The 17539-nt window shown below is 43.1% G+C and overlaps 1 protein-coding gene across 3 annotated transcripts in view; it reads left to right on the forward strand.

Annotated features, from left to right (window-relative positions):
• Positions 1 to 17539, forward strand: part of PDE1B (phosphodiesterase 1B) — a 1852897-nt gene that overhangs the window by 1179734 nt on the left and 655624 nt on the right. For all 3 annotated transcript variants that reach the window (XM_069231031.1, XM_069231030.1, XM_069231029.1), the window contains one exon: positions 15283 to 15399. In XM_069231031.1, coding sequence (XP_069087132.1) covers positions 15283 to 15399 — 117 coding nt within the window. The remainder of the gene's footprint in view (positions 1 to 15282; positions 15400 to 17539) is intronic.

Raw genomic sequence — 17539 nt, forward strand, 5'->3', positions numbered from 1 at the left:
GCAGGGTTATTTTCGACGCACACCGCCCGTGCGGGGTTATTTTTGCCGCAAACCAGGTACATTTTCACGCTAGCAGCGCTAGTGTGGTGTTACAACTACCTAAAGACTCTTTTTATTTTAAACCTTTAAAAAATCATAACTTGACTTGTGTATGTTGGATTTTTGTCGTTTTGGTCTTGTTTTGTCTAGATAAATATTTCCTATTTTTCTAAACTGGTGTTGTGTCATTTTGTAGTGTTTTCATTAAGTTACTGTGTGTGTTGGTACAAATACTTTACGCCCAGCACTCTGAGGTTAAGCCTACTGCTCTGCCAAGCTACCAAGGGGGTAAGCAGGGGTTAGCTGAGGGTGATTCTCTTTTATCCTAACTAGAGTGAGGGTCCTTGCTTGAACAGGGGGTAACCTGACTGTCAACCAAAGACCCCATTTCTAACATTGGTGACCAGCGGTCGGGATTTGGACTGGTATTTGTACTTGACATACAGTAATTAAGTGTACACTACTGTTTTGATCTCAGACCACTACGTGACCACATACTACTTGTTTGGTGATCTTTTGATTTTTCTCTTAAGGACTCTTTTTATTCTACTTCCATGATTTTGCTGATCCCTTGACTGATTCTTTTTACTTCATTGGGAAATTATTTTTTTCTGCCTTTTGGAACTTTGCACTTGTGACCATCATGTCTCAATCTGGAGATGCAACAGCTGGAGCTGTGTTTGAAATGGAGAAACTGAAGGAGTACTCATTTGCTCAATTGAAACAGTTCCTTAAAGATCTTGACTGTCCCACTGAGAGCTCCACCAGGGAGGGGGAGCTGCAACAGGCACAGAGGGCCGGGGTGACAATCAAGAAGGCTGGAGGGCACACAGAGGAGGAGAATGTGGGTGGGGAAGTGCAGAGGATACACAGTGGTGTAGTGGAGGTACCTGTTACGCCTGGGGGGAGGGTCCCCAGGAGGGGTAGCAGGGTGTCATCTAAGGGTCTGACTCCTAAAGATGTGCAGGACAGACAGGCAGAAAGGGTTCGCCGGTTGGAGGCAGAAAAGTTGAGGATGCAAAGGGAGTATGACAAGTGGGAAAGGGACTTCAAGATACAAAGGATGATTTATGCTTACAAGCTTAAATTGAAACCGCTGGAAGTCATGAGGGCTGAATCCAGCTGGAATGGTGGCAGCAACAATTTTATATCTAGTGCTGCTGAAGAAATGCACATGCCCAGAGATGTGGTGCCCTACTTGAAGGAGGGAGTTAACACACACCAGGAGGTTCAGGGGTATGAGGTAGCTCCAGTGATGCACAGGGTCCCTGAGGTGGATTGGGGAACTGGCATGGGGAGTCATATTCCTACTGGTGGGAAGGACACTCTACTGACTCTAGGTGAGAGTGACAGGGAGAGGGGTTCCCCCCAGGTAGAAGTCCTGGTTATGGAGTGTGAAGACATCCCAGAAGAGTGTGGGTTGAGTGTCAGGGACAGTCAGGTACTGTCTCACCAGTCTCAGAAGGGTGATGTGGGGTGCTTTTCTAAAGCAGAGTCACTGGATGGTTGGGTGAAGGGTACTTTGGTTAATTCATGTAAGGGGCTGAGTGATGTAATTGCTGGAGAGCATATGTCTAGTCCTTATTTTCCAGAGCTACGCCAACACCAGGTGGAGTGTGAGTTCTCTGACCCCAGGGAGCTTACAATGGAGGCAGACCTCTTGGTGAGTACCAGAGAGTCTGAAGAGGCATTTGGGGGTGCTCCTGAGAGGAGTGGTCTAGGTATTTCCCAACCAGGTGAGGGAGGGAAGGATTGTAGTGTCCCAGGTAGGTCCCAGTGTAGTGGGATGGGTGAGGGACCCCATGTCCAGTCTCAGAGGAGAGGGAATGGGGATGGGTTGAGGCCCAAGGTGCCCGAGATCCGGTCCCAGGTCCTGGAGGGTTCCCTGCGGGAACACCAGGAGGGGAGCCTAGCCTGTACCATAGGGCCATCTGTTGAGGGAAACCCCACAGTGTCAGGAGAACTTGGGGGGGCGGCTGTAGCCAGCGTCCCACCAGTTCTGGTGTCTGGCAGTACCATTCCTAGTGAGGGGGTGCAGAAGTCCAGACAGAGGGTTGAGAGGGGGTTGCGGACCCCAGTGGAGAACCTGGAGGGTCAGGGGTCAGCTCTGAGAGCAGAGCCCCCCATGAATGACCTTGGTGAGACCATTTCTGGGCTGGGGGGAATCCAGACTCTGTCACATGGGCAGAGGTCAGGAGACCTGCGCCAGCCAGACTCTTGTGTGGCCCTTCGGGACAGTGTGTCCCTTGAGGGGGGTAAGTGTGCCCCCCTGGAAGTCCTGGTGTGCCAGGCAATGGTTCAACCGCAGGGTGGTGACTCTGGGTTGAATAATCAGGTTCAGGGGGTAAACTCTGACCTGATGGGTGGTAAGTGTGCTCCCAAGGAAGTCCTGGTGTGCCAGGCAGTGGTTCAACCGCAGGGTGGTGACCCTGGGTTGGATGACCAGGTTCAGAGGGTAAACTCTGACCTGGTGGGGGGTAGGTATGCCCCCCAGGAAGCCCTGGTTTGCCAGGCAGTGATCCAGTCTGTGGGTACAGACCCTGGATTGGGAGGCCAGGTTAAGGGTGTCCCCCCTGACCTGGAGGAAGGGGCTACTGCTAACAGTGCCCCTACCATGTTGTCTTCTGGGGGGGCCACTCCTAGTTGGGTGGTTCAGGACCCCAGAAGAGAGGGCAGGGGGAGGGAAGCCTCACCCCTGGCCCTGGTCCAACCTGAAGGTACAGACCCCAGGTTGGAGGATCAGTTGCAGGTTAACATCCCTGCACTGATGGAAGAATTGTGCAGGACTGCTTCTACAAGCACCCTGACAGTTTTTGACTCTGGGGGTGCCGCTTCTGCAGGGAGGGTACAGAGCCCCAGAGGGGAGGACCAGGGTCAGGTTAACATCCCTGACCTGGTGGAAGAGAGAGTGGTCAAAGGGTGCCAGGCACCTGGGGCTACCACCCCCCACTCTCCACAGTCACAGTGGTTAGAGAGGCCTGAGGTCGGGCTCTCATCCCTGACAGTTGTCTGGGGCCACTGTGGCTTGCTGTCCTGGTGGACAGAGTTGCCCCTGGGGGGGGGAGGACGAGAGTCACACCCCGGGGGTGGAGTGGGCAACACCACTGTGTTGGCCCTGGTGGTACTATCTGCCCATTGCAATTCATCTGTGAGCAAAGTAAAGTTAGGTGCTGCACAGATGGTGTCTGTAGATGTGGAGAAGGGTTAGCTTAGTGGGCCCTGAGAGTATGGACAGAGGGATCCAACTGGAGTCAGGAAGGCGTAGAACTGGAACATGCCCCTGCTGTTGTGGGCCTGGGTCCTTGTTCTATCGCCCCAATCAGGGAAGTACATCAAGGTATTGATTGTTCTCCCCTGGCTTTAGGCTGGTAGGGGGTCGTGTTGGACTTTTGCTTATGCAGGGTCATCCCCAGTCTTTTTGCCTCCTGCCTCCTAATTTTTTCGGACCTGTTGCTGTTGGCTTTTCAACTCTGAGCACTTTACCACTGCTAACCAGTGCTAAAGTGCATATGCTCTCCTGTTTAAATTGTATGTAAGTGGTTTATCCATGATTGGCATATTTGATTTACTAGTAAGTCCCTAGTAAGGTGCACTAGAGGTGCCAGGGCCTGTAAATCAAATGCTACTAGTGGGCCTGCAGCACTGGCTGTGCCACCCACATAAGTAGCTCTGTAATCATGTCTCAGACCTGCCACTGCAGTGTCTGTATGTGTAATTTTACACTGTAAATTCGACTTGGCAAGTGTACCCACTTGCCAGGTCTAAACCTTCCCTTTCCTTACATGTAAGGCACCCCTAAGGTAGGCCCTAGGTAGCCCCAAGGGCAGGGTGCAGTGTATGGATAAGGTAGGACATATAGTAATGTGGTTTATATGTCCTGACAGTGAAATACTGCCAATTTCGTTTTCACTGTTGCAAGGTCTGTCTCTCTCTCATAGGATAATATGGGGGCTACCTTTAAATATGATTAAAGTGTAGATTCCCCTAGAGAGTAGATGGACATGTGGAGTTTGGGATCCCTGAACTCACAATTTAAAAATACATCTTTTAGTAAAGTTGATTTTAAGATTGTGCGTTTGGAAATGCCACTTTTAGAAAGTGAGCATTTTCTTGCTTAAACCATTCTGTGACTCTGCCTTGTTTGTGGATTCCCTGTCTGGGTCAGTTTGACAGTTGGGTTGTTTTTCACCTCACACCAGACAGTGACACAAAGGGAGCTGGGGTGTAATCTGCATTTCCTGATTAGCCATCTCTGCTAGGAGGGAGGGGTGGAGTGGTCACTCTCATCTGAAAGGACTGTGCCTGCCTCTGACAATGCTGTCTCCAACCCCCTGGTGTGTGTCTGAGGCCTTGCCTGGGCAAGGCAGGATTTCACAAGAGGGTGTGAGTCCCCTTTGAAGAAAGGTGACTTCAAAGACTAAAATGGGTATAAGAAGGGCACCCAAACTTACAAACTTTAGAAACACTTCTGGAATCAAGAGGAACCTCTGCCTGGAGAAGAGCTGATAGCTGAGGAACAAGTGCTGCCCTGCCTGTGACTGTGCTTTGTGGAGCTTTCCTGCAGTGCTGCTTCTGCCAGAGTAAGAGGGCAAAGACTGGACTTTGTGTGCCTTCCATCTTGAAGAAGAAATCTCCAAGGGCTTGATGTAGAGCTTGCCTCCTGTTGTTGAAGTCTCAGGGATAGCAAAGACTTCTTCCTGCCAGCACCTGGAGTCTCTGGAGAGACCCCTACTCTGCTCTGTGGTGCCCTTCCAGTTCCTGGGACCCTGAAAGGAGAGGCTGGCAGCCTAAGGACAAAAATACACGCACCGAGCACCGTGCGGAGAAAAGATCGACGCGAATCCGATCGCGGCTGAGAAAACGACGCGACGCCGGCTCCGCAGCTGAGAAACGACGCCGCAGGAAACGCGACCGGAGAATCGACGCCCGGAGCAGGAGAAACGACGCGCAGCATCGCTGACGAAGGCTGAGAGATCGCACCCTACGCCGCGGGACTTTCGGACCGTCGCGTGGCTGGCTGTTTCGACGCACATCGCCGTGCCGAGTTGTTTTCGATGCATATAACCGTGCAGGGTTATTTTCGACGCACACCGCCCGTGCGGGGTTATTTTTGCCGCAAACCAGGTACATTTTCACGCTAGCAGCGCTAGTGTGGTGTTACAACTACCTAAAGACTCTTTTTATTTTAAACCTTTAAAAAATCATAACTTGACTTGTGTATGTTGGATTTTTGTCGTTTTGGTCTTGTTTTGTCTAGATAAATATTTCCTATTTTTCTAAACTGGTGTTGTGTCATTTTGTAGTGTTTTCATTAAGTTACTGTGTGTGTTGGTACAAATACTTTACGCCCAGCACTCTGAGGTTAAGCCTACTGCTCTGCCAAGCTACCAAGGGGGTAAGCAGGGGTTAGCTGAGGGTGATTCTCTTTTATCCTAACTAGAGTGAGGGTCCTTGCTTGAACAGGGGGTAACCTGACTGTCAACCAAAGACCCCATTTCTAACAGTAGGTATTAGGCCCTTTGTGGGGAGGCAGAGAACACCCTATTTGGCTGCAAGTGGGGCTGTGCTCAGCTCTGCCTTTCCCCATTCTAATCCATCTATTGTGATACTGTCTGGGAGGAATTCACAAACCCTAACTGTCAGCCACACCCAGTCATGTGACCTAAGACAGCTTGAAGGCACAAAGGGCTAAAGAAAAGAAAATGACAACTTTCTAAAAGTGGCATATTCAAAAGTGTAATTAAAATCTGACTTTACCACTAAAGAAGATTTAGTGTTACAATTTCATAGGCAGCAAACATGACCTAGCTACCTGCTCCCAGTCACAGCTTATTAAATGTAATAAGCAATCCCCAATGTTATCCTATGGGAGGAATATGCCTCGCAGTAGTGAAAAAAAAATTGAGAAGTTTTTCACTTCCAGTACAAGTAAACCTTAAAAAAACATGTCCAAACCTTTAATTACAAAGCACCCTGCTCTGTGTGCTACCTACCTCAGGGGTGACTTTTATGTAATGGAAGGGGAGTTTAAAATCTTGGAAAGGGAGTTTAAATGCCAAGTTGACACAGCAGTTTAACACTCATTCAGACTGCAGTGGCAGGACTGGGACATGTTTTAAAGGACTACTTAAGTGGGTGGCACAATAAGTGCTGCAGGCCCTCTAGTAGTATTTAATTTATAGGCCCTGGCTATATCATACACCACTCTGTAAGGGTCTTATAAATAAATTAAATATGACAGTTGGGTATAAAACAATCTAAACATGTTTTAGGGGAGTGCGCACAAGTAATTTAGCACTGGTTAGCAGTGGTAAAGTGCGCAGAGTCCTTAGGGCATCAATATCAAATTCAGTAAAAGTGGAAGGAAAAGGGAAAATAGTTTGGGGGTGACCCTGCAAAGGGGGCCAGGTCCAACAGAGGACAATGCAAACACATGCCAGGTTAGCATATGCTCAGTTTGTAATATGTTTTAAGCTGACAAAAAGGGAAAACAGCTATCACAGGCGTGTGCGGCACTGTAAAGCCCATACGCTGTACTGTTTGGAAAGTTTTAAACTATGTCTTAGCATTGAATTTTGTACTCAACGGGTAACCTTTTAGTAGAAAACATATGCTAGACATCACACATACTCCTTAGAACTATGGCACAAAGGTGTGTGTGTGGTTCTAGGCAGCATGTTTGTGCACCAGCAGATGAGACGACAGCAGCAGCTCCAAATCTTAATAGATATGGCACTGCCCTGCTCTCTCCCTTTAAACTTTGGTTGCAATGCTTTGTTGCATTAAAATGTAGTGAATCTGCTTGAGTATTATACCACAGATTGGACATCCAGTTAATCCAGCATTTCCACACTAGGTACTGATGCAGCACCATTTTAGTAGTCATCAAATAGATTGTGTCACTGGTCATATGGCCCTCTGGTTATCAGCTGAAAGGGTGTTCTGGGAGCTAACATCTCAACATCAGTTCAAATTACAGTGAAACCAATTTGGTCCAACAAGAGTGACAGAAAGGATGGTTTCCAACCATAAAGGTCTGATAGCAAATTAGTCAAAGTTATAGATCTTATTTATTTAGAAAATCAGTCATTCAAGTAAGAATAAAATTCAGTATTGTTAATCAAACCAATTTAATATGTCAGGTAAAGCACAATGCAAATCTTAATACCATACAAAGTGCAAACTACAGCATATCTCAGTTCCATAAAGGAATTTCCCTAGTGTAAACAAAGCAGATGAGCGTATTAAAGGAGAAATCCTAAGCAGAAGGTGTCAGCCTAAAATGAACCAAGTTAAGGTTCAAACTGAAAGACAGAAGCGTTGAAGAGTCTAACTTGAGAACTTGAGAATATGAGGCTGACAGTAGTAGGCTTATCGAAGTCTTCTCTCAACAAAGTCTAGAAAGGACCTGCCCTAACTAAACAAAGACACACAGTTAAATAATACACTTCATTCAGAACTCTTTCCCACATACTTCCCACAGATGAGGTCAGTTAGGTTACACCGTCCTTCTGTGAGTAGGTAGACTCCCTATTTTTCCATTGCCAAAACAAAGGCTCACACAGCTGCACAGCCTTGACGATAGGAGCAGTCACATACGTCTTGTACAGGAGGCTCTTCTCTTTCTCTACCTACCACGTAATTCAAAGCTTACTATCAATTAAAACTAAATTCACTACAAACACCACAAGGAGCTACTCTTCTTAGCTATTCATTTCATCACATTCCAGAAAGGGAAAGGAAAACTTGAAAGCATATTTTCAAAAACAACTTAAAATTAGCAATAAATGCTTCAGGTCTCAGAGGTCTAGTTCCATTTAGAACAATTCTAAAGGATTCTTTAGTTAGCATGAGTTAATATTAATACATATTTAACAAATTATTACACTTGGGTTACATAAATTATGGCTTCTTTCTGTATATATGGTCACACATTTGCACACAGATTAGTGTATGAGTAATGAAGATCATAATACATAAACGTTTCCCTGCTCCATAACATTATGTCATGCTAGGAATCTAACACCTGGTATAAGCTTAGTCAAGGCATGCCATCTTTGACACTCGACCTCCTGCCTGCCTAATATTCCAGAACCCTAATCTCACTTGATTAATATACATAGATATGGGAGAGGCACTCCATAAGTAATAATGCAACTCTCAAATTTGTCCAAGAAAACACAATGTTCCATGTGTAAATTCCAATATATTTATTCAGTCCTGTCTTTGTTTTAACTGAGTACCAACAGTAACGTGGTGCACCTTATAAAAGTCTGCGAAGTCTTTTATATGAGGCACCGTGCCACAATTTGTGGTCAGTAAAAAAGACAGTCAAGATAGTGCTAGGTCACTTCGGCAGTCCGTTATACTGCTTGAGTCTATAGATGCTCATGAGATAGCAACTGGGGGACCTAACCAACAGACTTTGGGCTGGATTTAAGAGGCCCTAGTGCCACCTTAGCTCCGCCATAGCGTCATTTGTTTTATGCTAAGGCGGCGCTAATGTGGCTTTTTACATGCACCATATTTATAAAGGGGCACAATGCATACATTGCCATTTTAAATATGGTGTTGGTAGGGGGCGCTAAGGGGTACAAGGAAAGTGACGCTGCACTGTGTGTAGCGCCACTTTTCTTAAATCAGCCCCTATATGTATCCACCTAGTTGGAAAACTGTCACTTTTGAAATGAGATATGAAAGAGAAGGTTGAGGCTAGCTTTTCTGAGAATCGGGCTCTCCAATATGAGTATCGATATCAGGTGGGGTGTGTAATTGTGCATCACATTTCAGACAGGAAGCCTAGGAGTTTTATTCAGTTGATTAAAGGTAGCAACAGCTCTGTATATACCCATGCCCAGGGTATAGTGCAACAATTCTTGGCTTTTTGTCAGGAGCTTTATAATCAGCCCCAAGTTTTTAATGTGCTGGGGTTAATGCAATACCTTTGGGGTTGAAGGCTGCCCATTTTGGTGGAATCCCAGGCTTCTATTCTTTAGAAAGATATCACTGGTAATGAGTTTGAGGCAGCTGTTCTTGCTTTACCATCTAGCAAAGCGACTGGAGAAGATACCATTCCACTAGTATTTAAGGATATTATTGACCCTTTTTTATGTTATTCAATATATTGATGCTGGGGGAGAAGTGTCTCACTTTTGGACTATGTCTAATATCATAGTTTTTTTAAAGAAAGGCAAACCATCTGAGGAACAAGGCTCGTATCACCCTATATCTCTTATTAATGCCAATGCAAAGGTATATGCCAAGATCTTGGCATTTCGACTTGCTCCTCTTCTGTCTGACCTTGTTTCACAACAACAGCATGGTTTCATACCCGGCCAGGATACCACTTGCCATGTCAATTCTGCCGGTTGATGCATTTGATGTAGCGGAGAAGTCTGGCCTATGGATGGCTATGATACTTTTAGACGCAGAGAAGGCATTTGATCGCGTTGTATGGAAGTGCCTCTGGGCAACAATGGCAGTCTTTGACATCGGTGATTGCTTCTGTAAATGGGTGCATTAATTGTACAGGAATCCTAGAGCCCAATTAGTCCAGGCAGGCATATCCTCTCCACCTTTTCAGATCCATCGAGGCACATGGGAGGAATGCCCTTTATCACCACTTCTATTTGCTTCATTTTTAGAGCCATATCTGCAATCCTTATTTTGGAATGACCGGATTCAGCCTATGATTTTTGGCAATTGTAAACTTAAAATGACAGCATATGCTGACGATGTTGCTATAGTTTCTTCTAATGCAGCAGCTGCGTTTGATCATATTATTGATGAGGCTAATCGAGTCGGAGTATTCGCTGGCTATAAGCCAAATATATCCAAACCGCAAGTTCTCAAATTTAAATCGAAAGTTCAAATTTTTGGGGTGAGTTCAACAGCCACCAACCTTGGGATTCAGTTAAGTACACAGGTTGGAAATATGAATTATGAGCCCCTTTTACTCTCAGTTATCAATTAACTACGACTGGAATAAACGATTATTTGCCAATGTAATGTTATTAAAATTACTATTTTGCCAAAATTCTTATATTTTTTTCTGGTCTATTCCCCTCCGCAATCCAAACTCATTTTTTAAACAACTTGAATGTTCAATAGGTTACTTTATCTGAGGCTACAGGTGGACTAGGTGTGCCATACGGCTAATTAAATCTACATATGGGCAAGGTGGGTTACACCTTCCTGAGTTTAAGTTTTACTTTTGGGTGGCATTTGCCGGACAGCTTCGAAACTTGCTTACTGTAGGTGATCCAGATTCATTGATATTTTTGTTACCGACTTATGTTAGGGACTGATTATATGCCATTTATTTACTGACTTAGGGATCCTAACTATTTTAAACATGTTAGATTTAAGTGTATTCAGGATATTGTTAGTGTATGGCAAGAGATTTGTGTTAAATACTCTGTCACATTAATACATTCAGACACGTCCCTGTGGGATCATCCAACGTTGGCAGCCACATTCCACGATGCAGTGGGCAAAGCCTGTTCACATTATGGCATGGAAGTTACAGGGCATCTTTATGACCTTAAACCTTAATGGATTTTGCTCTTTCGCTGGGCTTCGGGCATCTTTCGATCTCATCACTTCTTTTTTAAATACTTACAGATCAGGGATTTTTAAATGACAGGATGTAAGCTTACAACCACCCTTGTGGGCTCTGATCTGCTCCCTTCTTTGCATAAGGTGCCTAAGAAATTGCTGATCAGCATAACATATCGAAGGCTTTTCTTATATAGGCTTGATGATAGCCCTGCTCTTGCTGCTAAGTGTAGCAAGGTGCTGTCGGATGAAATTCTGCCTTCAGAGTTCCTTAACGCTGTAGAGACCATTGATAGTTCAGTACACTATAGAAATCTCAAACGGCAGCAATCTAAAACTAAGTGGATGTTATACTACACTTCTGATAAAATGAAAAAGTGGGGTGGGAGTCTTGGTGGCGAGAAGGCTAAGGATCCCAAAAGCGGCTATTCTTCAGCTGACATTTTGCATATGTTTGTTAATTGCCCTGTCCTGCAGGATTTCTGGCTAGAGTGACTAAATTGTCATAATCTTTTTGAGGATATAATATACAATTTACTTTTAGGAAGATTATGCTGGGCTATAGAATAGCCTTTCATAGTGGTTTGTCAAAGATGTTATCTATAATAATTATGTTGGTTAGACTTTGCATTGCTAGAGCCTGGTGTTTTTATCCTCCCTTCCAAGGGTCGTAGAGTGGCGGGCTGCTATCCGACAACTGTATGAGTTGGAATTGGCATTTGCTAAATTCAGGGGGGTCTGTTCTATCAAAAGGTTTGTACGTATTTGGGCTGGATTTAGTTGGTTCCTATATGCCCGTGGAAATTCTAATGTTGGAAATTAATTTTGTTAAGATCTACTGATCAGAACCAAGTGGGTGTACTTGCTATGCTGGCTTTTCTATGTGCTGTTCTGATGTTTTGCTATTAATATTGCAGATCTGACATGTTATTTTTACTTAATTTTGGTGCACCTTACTTTTGTTGGTTTTTATACTTATGGTGAATTTTCTATGAGCCTTCTTTCTAGGGTGATTACCTAGCCCACTGAATGTAAATATTGGTTTGTTGAATAGTTGTTTTCTTTTTTTTCTTTTTTCTATCTTTTATGATGATAATGTCTGACTCATAAAAATGAAATTTAAAAAAAGATACTTATTCAATCCTTCATTTAGGCAAGTACTAATTTGTAACCAAAGTGATATTCTTTAATTCTTTCTTGCAATATATGTTGATCACAGCCGCAATGTGAAAAACGAATATAGCCTACACATTTCAACCCAAAGATAATGGGATTTCTTCAGGACAAAGTGCTATTATAAAAAAAATTGGATTTGAAATAAATTTTTCTTTCATTCTTAAAATTTGATGGCTAGAGTCATAAATCTTTTGGCCCTAAGTCCTTGGGTGGAAGCTGTCTCAAAGTGTCATGGTTGTGTGTCAAATGCCATGTGTTTGTCATTCACCTTGTGGTTGTACTCATCATTTATATTGCAAAAAAGAAATAAAAAATATCACTTTGACTACAATAAGTACTCATTTTCTTGAGTCAGGAATCAAGAACTACAATGGAATAGAGTCAAAACATAAAAGAAGGTCCACACAAAGGTATATTTAAAAAAATGTAAAAAGTGACTTCCTGTTTAACTTTGCATTTTTGGGGATTCAAACAGTAAAATTGTGATGATTTAAGTGTGGAACATTTTAAGGAAGGGTTCTATTGCACCTTGTTTTAAATTTCATATACAATAAAATTATGCATAATTTATCAGTGGAATTTGTGGCTATGCATTTATTTAATTGTGAGTGTATGTATGCCCGTGATGGAGTACAGCAGCCCGGGAACATATTGAATGTGAGAAACCTTACAGGTGTAAGAGAGCTTTGCCACTGAGAGAATTTAAAATGGTTCTTGATGCTGAGGAGGGGTATCACACAAGAAGCCAATGATTTTTCTTATTTTATAAATTGCCAGTATAAAGGGCTTATCTACACCGTGTTACTCCATAATAATGAATGAAGGACCTCAATATTTCTTGGTGCTGAGTAACCTCACAGGCAAGAGTAGCCGTGTATCTATGAAGGAAGTAACCATTGTGTTAGCTTTATCATTGAGCTGTCATGTTGTGAGTGTGATGCTAAAGTTGCTACACCGCAAGGATCTGTGAAAGGTTTGAGCTTGATATTCTGGAGCTTTTACAATTGTATGGTGTTCAAACAAGGGGCAGTATCATGTAAAATAAATGATTGTCTATGTTCAGATTTTCAGGCAGACACACAACCTCATTGCCTGTACATCAAAAGTTCATAAACTAAAATACGGTCTGACATAAATATCTTAATTTCTTACACGTTGTGTACAAAAATATCATTAATGGAGATAGAGGACAGATAGTTGGGGTTTCTTAGTTGAACTGCTTTGTAGATCACACAACAACTTTACAGTGGATTCTTAAAGAGAGAGGGAGCCAAAGTTGATCATTCACTGTGAGTAAAAAGTGATTGAACTTTCTTTGATTGATAACTATTTGAGACACTACATTAAAAACCATTTTATTTGGTGTTAATAAGGATTCTGAGAGTAAAATGAGCAGAGCATTACTTCAGTTAATGTATGACAGGAAGAGGACCTGGTCTGTGGATCAGATTTCTGTAGCTGGGAGGAAGGGCTTAATTGTGCACAGTAGTGTTTTTTTGAAAGAAACCTGTGTTTTCCTTTGTCTTGATATGTTCTTGAATGATCGGGAATGATTGGGAATACATGGGAAGCTGACAGATTTAAAAGAGGATGAAAGACTCAATTAAATGCTCATCTCAATGAAAATTGTTGAGATGATCGGTAGTTTCTCAATCTCTGAGGGCCAATTCAGTCTTTGTTGAGCTGAGCTGGTTATGTTGCAGATGTCCATGTTTCAAAGATATCAAAACAGGATCCAAGTTTAAGAATGTCTTTTAACCAATGACAGTTTAAGGTATGGTTGGTGACGTAAGTTTATTGGTGGATAGTAATATCTATTGTGGTAATAAGTACATCCAGTGGCAGGTATGGTGGGTGATGTGAGTTTATTGGATAGTGGATAGTAATATCTTTTTGGGTAATAACTACAGGCAGTGGCTCTACATGCATTCTGGTACAATGGTAGGAAATCACACTTTGGTGCAAATGTATAACCACAGAGAGTAACACAACTTACACAGTGCAATTTGAGAGCTGTGTTCATATTGTTGCATTCTTGAACATCTCGGTTTAGTGTTGCACTTGAGTAGTTTCAGCACACCAACAGCTACATCAGCTTCCTGTTTATGTGACTAAAGAGCCACTCTTGATATTTATTTATGATATTGAACGACATTGGTTGTATTCAATAGTGTTGCAAAATGTTTAGAGTCCTGTATCTTTGCTTTTACAATCAGATTGCTTTGTGTGAGCAAAGTGGAATGTTTTGCCACTAAAAAAAACCACAGTGCAATATACTACTATGGAATTGTGATTCACAAATGTCTTTGTAACTTGTGTGGTTAACTTTTGAATTCTTGCAAATATCCTGATAAAGAGGGTGGAAAAACAGCTTCCCTCAATCCTTGCAACTTGCAAAGAATACAAAGGTAGCCACTGTTGAGAGCAGTTAATAAACATTCACAAAGTACTGTGTGAGCGGTAGATACGGTTCTCATGTACCTTTGCAAGCTCACCCCACATGTTCCTGCCACAGTGTGTCATGTATTAATTTGGTAGTTTACAATAGTGGCACTCTGATTGTGAAGGCAGAGATGGGGAAATGCTGTCCCAAGCATGGTTGAATCTTTTCATTTATAGTCATTCTCATGGATCACAGAGAAATCAGGGGAGTAGCTTCAGGGGAGGGGGATATTTGGGGTATTACACCCCCTAAGTGTATTTTCTGGCAAATAGTAGGGTACAGGTGCTTTCATGGGGGTATGGTGAGATGTCTGTAGGATTTCACCAGGACATTTTACAGAAACACCGACAAAAAAACGCACACACTCTTTCCGTCTCTGCTTTGAATGTCTTAAAAAATGTTGGTTATTTTACAAAATATTGTGTTTTCTCCCACTTTCTACCCCTGCCAATCCACATTCATCTCCCTTTCTACTGCCCCTTTATTCCCTCTCGTATTCCCTGCTTGTCGTATTTGTTCGAAAACCTGGAGCTCACCCCAACCCACAATATTACTGACCCAGCTACGCCCCAGAGGGAAATCTGTGTATATCAATGAGACAGGGTTCTACGTATCTTTTCGAAATTACCATTTTGCCCTGTGCCTGATAAGTACTTCGAGGACCTTGCTAAATATTTGCTGGACCGCATTACAAACATCGTGCACACACAGCTCTGTGTTATGACACAACCAGACATACATCAGAAGTCTTACTTTTGTTTATCCATTTCTAACCTGCCAACGTCCTCCAGTTTTTGTTGCAAAAAATGTTTCTGAGCTCAAAATAACACCATAACCCGTAGCTCAAGAACAGACCCACCCCATCGCTGCATGTCCCAAAAAGACTGGAATGACCTGTGTATGCCCACAAGCTGGCAGATTGACAATGCGAAAGTAGCTGGGCCTGCATGTGGGGGTGCTGGATTGGAGCTGTTGTTGGGCCGCAGTGGGAAGTCACCTTGGAGGGTAATATTTGTGCCCTTGTCCAGCGCCGCGAGAAGTAATTGCCAGTTTGTTGTCTATTGCAGAATCTGGACCTGTGGGGCTTCGACGTGTTTGCACTGAACAGAGTGAGCGAAGATCATGCGTTGAAAACCATCGTGTTCGAGCTCCTAACAAGACACAATCTCAACAGCCGCTTCAAGGTTAACCGTGCTATCTGTCAGTCATTCCCTTTATCTCTGTCTCACTTACCATTATTCTTAGTGCATTTATATTTTCCCTGCCTGCTATAGTATTCTCTCTGATTCTCATTTTTCCATTGTCAGACTGTCGGGCGAGCATTGTATTTATCACAGGACGTGACGTTGTGACTATCCCTTTCTTTCATTTTACTTCAGCGTTTAACCATGTTATATAATTTGAAATCTTTTAACCTCAAACCACCTTTCTTTCATATATCTGGGAGGCCAGATGCCCTGATAGAAAAATCACCAGAACACACAAATTGACCTCAACGCATGCACTTTCTTTGCCACTACCAGCTGGTACCATTCACAGAGAAATGGATCCGCAAAATAAACTAATAAATACATGAATAGCTCCAAAGTATTTCTCAGTGCCTGCCAGACGAGATTACTGACTACCAAAGGTCGGTTGTTTTATTTTTACCTCTTGTCTCTTTGTTCTAGCACCCTACACTCCTAGTGTTTTTTTCTCTCTCTCTCTTGCAAATTCATTCTCAATCAGTGCAGCGAAATAGGGGGATACAGTTGGACCCAGCAGCTATTATTGAGCCGGGCCCGCATCCAGAGTGGGCCCAGTGAAATATGCTGAATTTGGTCTGGTGTAATTTGCAGACACTAGAACACATTCAGCTGCGCCCTCAGGTTGTCTGCTTTTAAGATTTGGAGTAGAAACCTGCAAGCGGTGAAGGGGCTTTCTTATTTTCAGTTCATGTGGGCCTAGAACATAAAGCCCCATTCAAAGGCAATCAGCCTTCCTTTTGTTTGCTTACCATCCTCCCATCCAAGTGCTAATTTACCATCCTACCATCCAAGTGCTAATTTACATCCTGACTAGAACTATCTGAACCTTAGCACGCTTAAGACAAAGGCACAAAGCTTGTTATCCCTTCACAAATACTTATAAGAAACGATGATTTAGAGGGCAGGTTTTTGACATTCTTCAAACACCCTGTGTAAGAAATATGCAGGTGGTGTAAGAAAGTCAGATAAGCTGTAAGAAAATCAGATGTATCAGTCTGTATGAGTAATTACACTAATATCGGTATAACTAGCACCTACAAATTGACTTTTTCATTTAATTTCTTTTATAGCGCTACTCATCTCAATATATTGTGTCAGAGATCTTTACATCTCGCACACATTATACAGACAATAAATCAGACAACTGTGTAAATCAATGGACAGGAAATATTACATAAGAAAATGGGAGTTATAAGGTGTAGTAGTAACATATTATCCACACTGCTAGGCATTACATGTAATAGTGCATGGACTGGTGAAACGCAAGGCCAGGATTTAAAACTAACACAGTGATTGAGATTGTTTGTACTAATTTGACTTTATTACTACCAAAAATAACCCTTTTTAGCAACCTAAATTAAGCAAAAGGTTGAGAAAAAAATAATGTTCTAAGCTCCAGATGCCATTTCGTAGCTCACTGGGCTCTAGCAGAAGTATTGCAACTTATGCACTCCAAGTGACAAAGGGATCGCTGGGAAAATAAAAGTAACACTCTGAGCTATCTACATAACATAGAAATCTGTGATCTACATGTTGCAAGATGTACAGGCACATAAACCATCAATGCTATTTTCTGATTCAAAATGGACTGGATAAAACACAGATCTTTCTAGCAAGTGTATTAACCCGAGAATGATCTCACTGTATTATTATCCCCTGAACGTTGCTGGGCTATTAGAAATGTGGTTTCTGGTTGGCTAGGGTATGCAGCTAAGCCAGGCAGAAACCACCCACTCTAGTCAGGGCGAGGAAGTTACACCCACAAGATAACCCCTGCTTACCCCCTTGGTAGCTTGGTGCTGCCTCGGGTTTACAACAACTCGTAAATCAGAGGCAGCTTCAAAAGCAATGGGTGTTGCTGTGGAACGCCCACTGCAACACCCATTGCACGCCCCTCTGACGCAGAAAACTGCGTTGGAGGAGCCTTATTTACAGGGAGGCATAACGTCACAAAAAAGTGGCATTACACCTCCTTGTAAATATGGAGCACCACCGGAGCATCACGTAAAGTGACACTCCGGTGGCGCTAGGGGCTTTTAAATATGTCCCACAGGTTACTGGTTACTCTGTAACACAA

Source organism: Pleurodeles waltl, chromosome 4_2 (genome assembly GCF_031143425.1).
Source record: "Pleurodeles waltl isolate 20211129_DDA chromosome 4_2, aPleWal1.hap1.20221129, whole genome shotgun sequence".
Taxonomy (NCBI): domain Eukaryota; kingdom Metazoa; phylum Chordata; class Amphibia; order Caudata; family Salamandridae; genus Pleurodeles; species Pleurodeles waltl.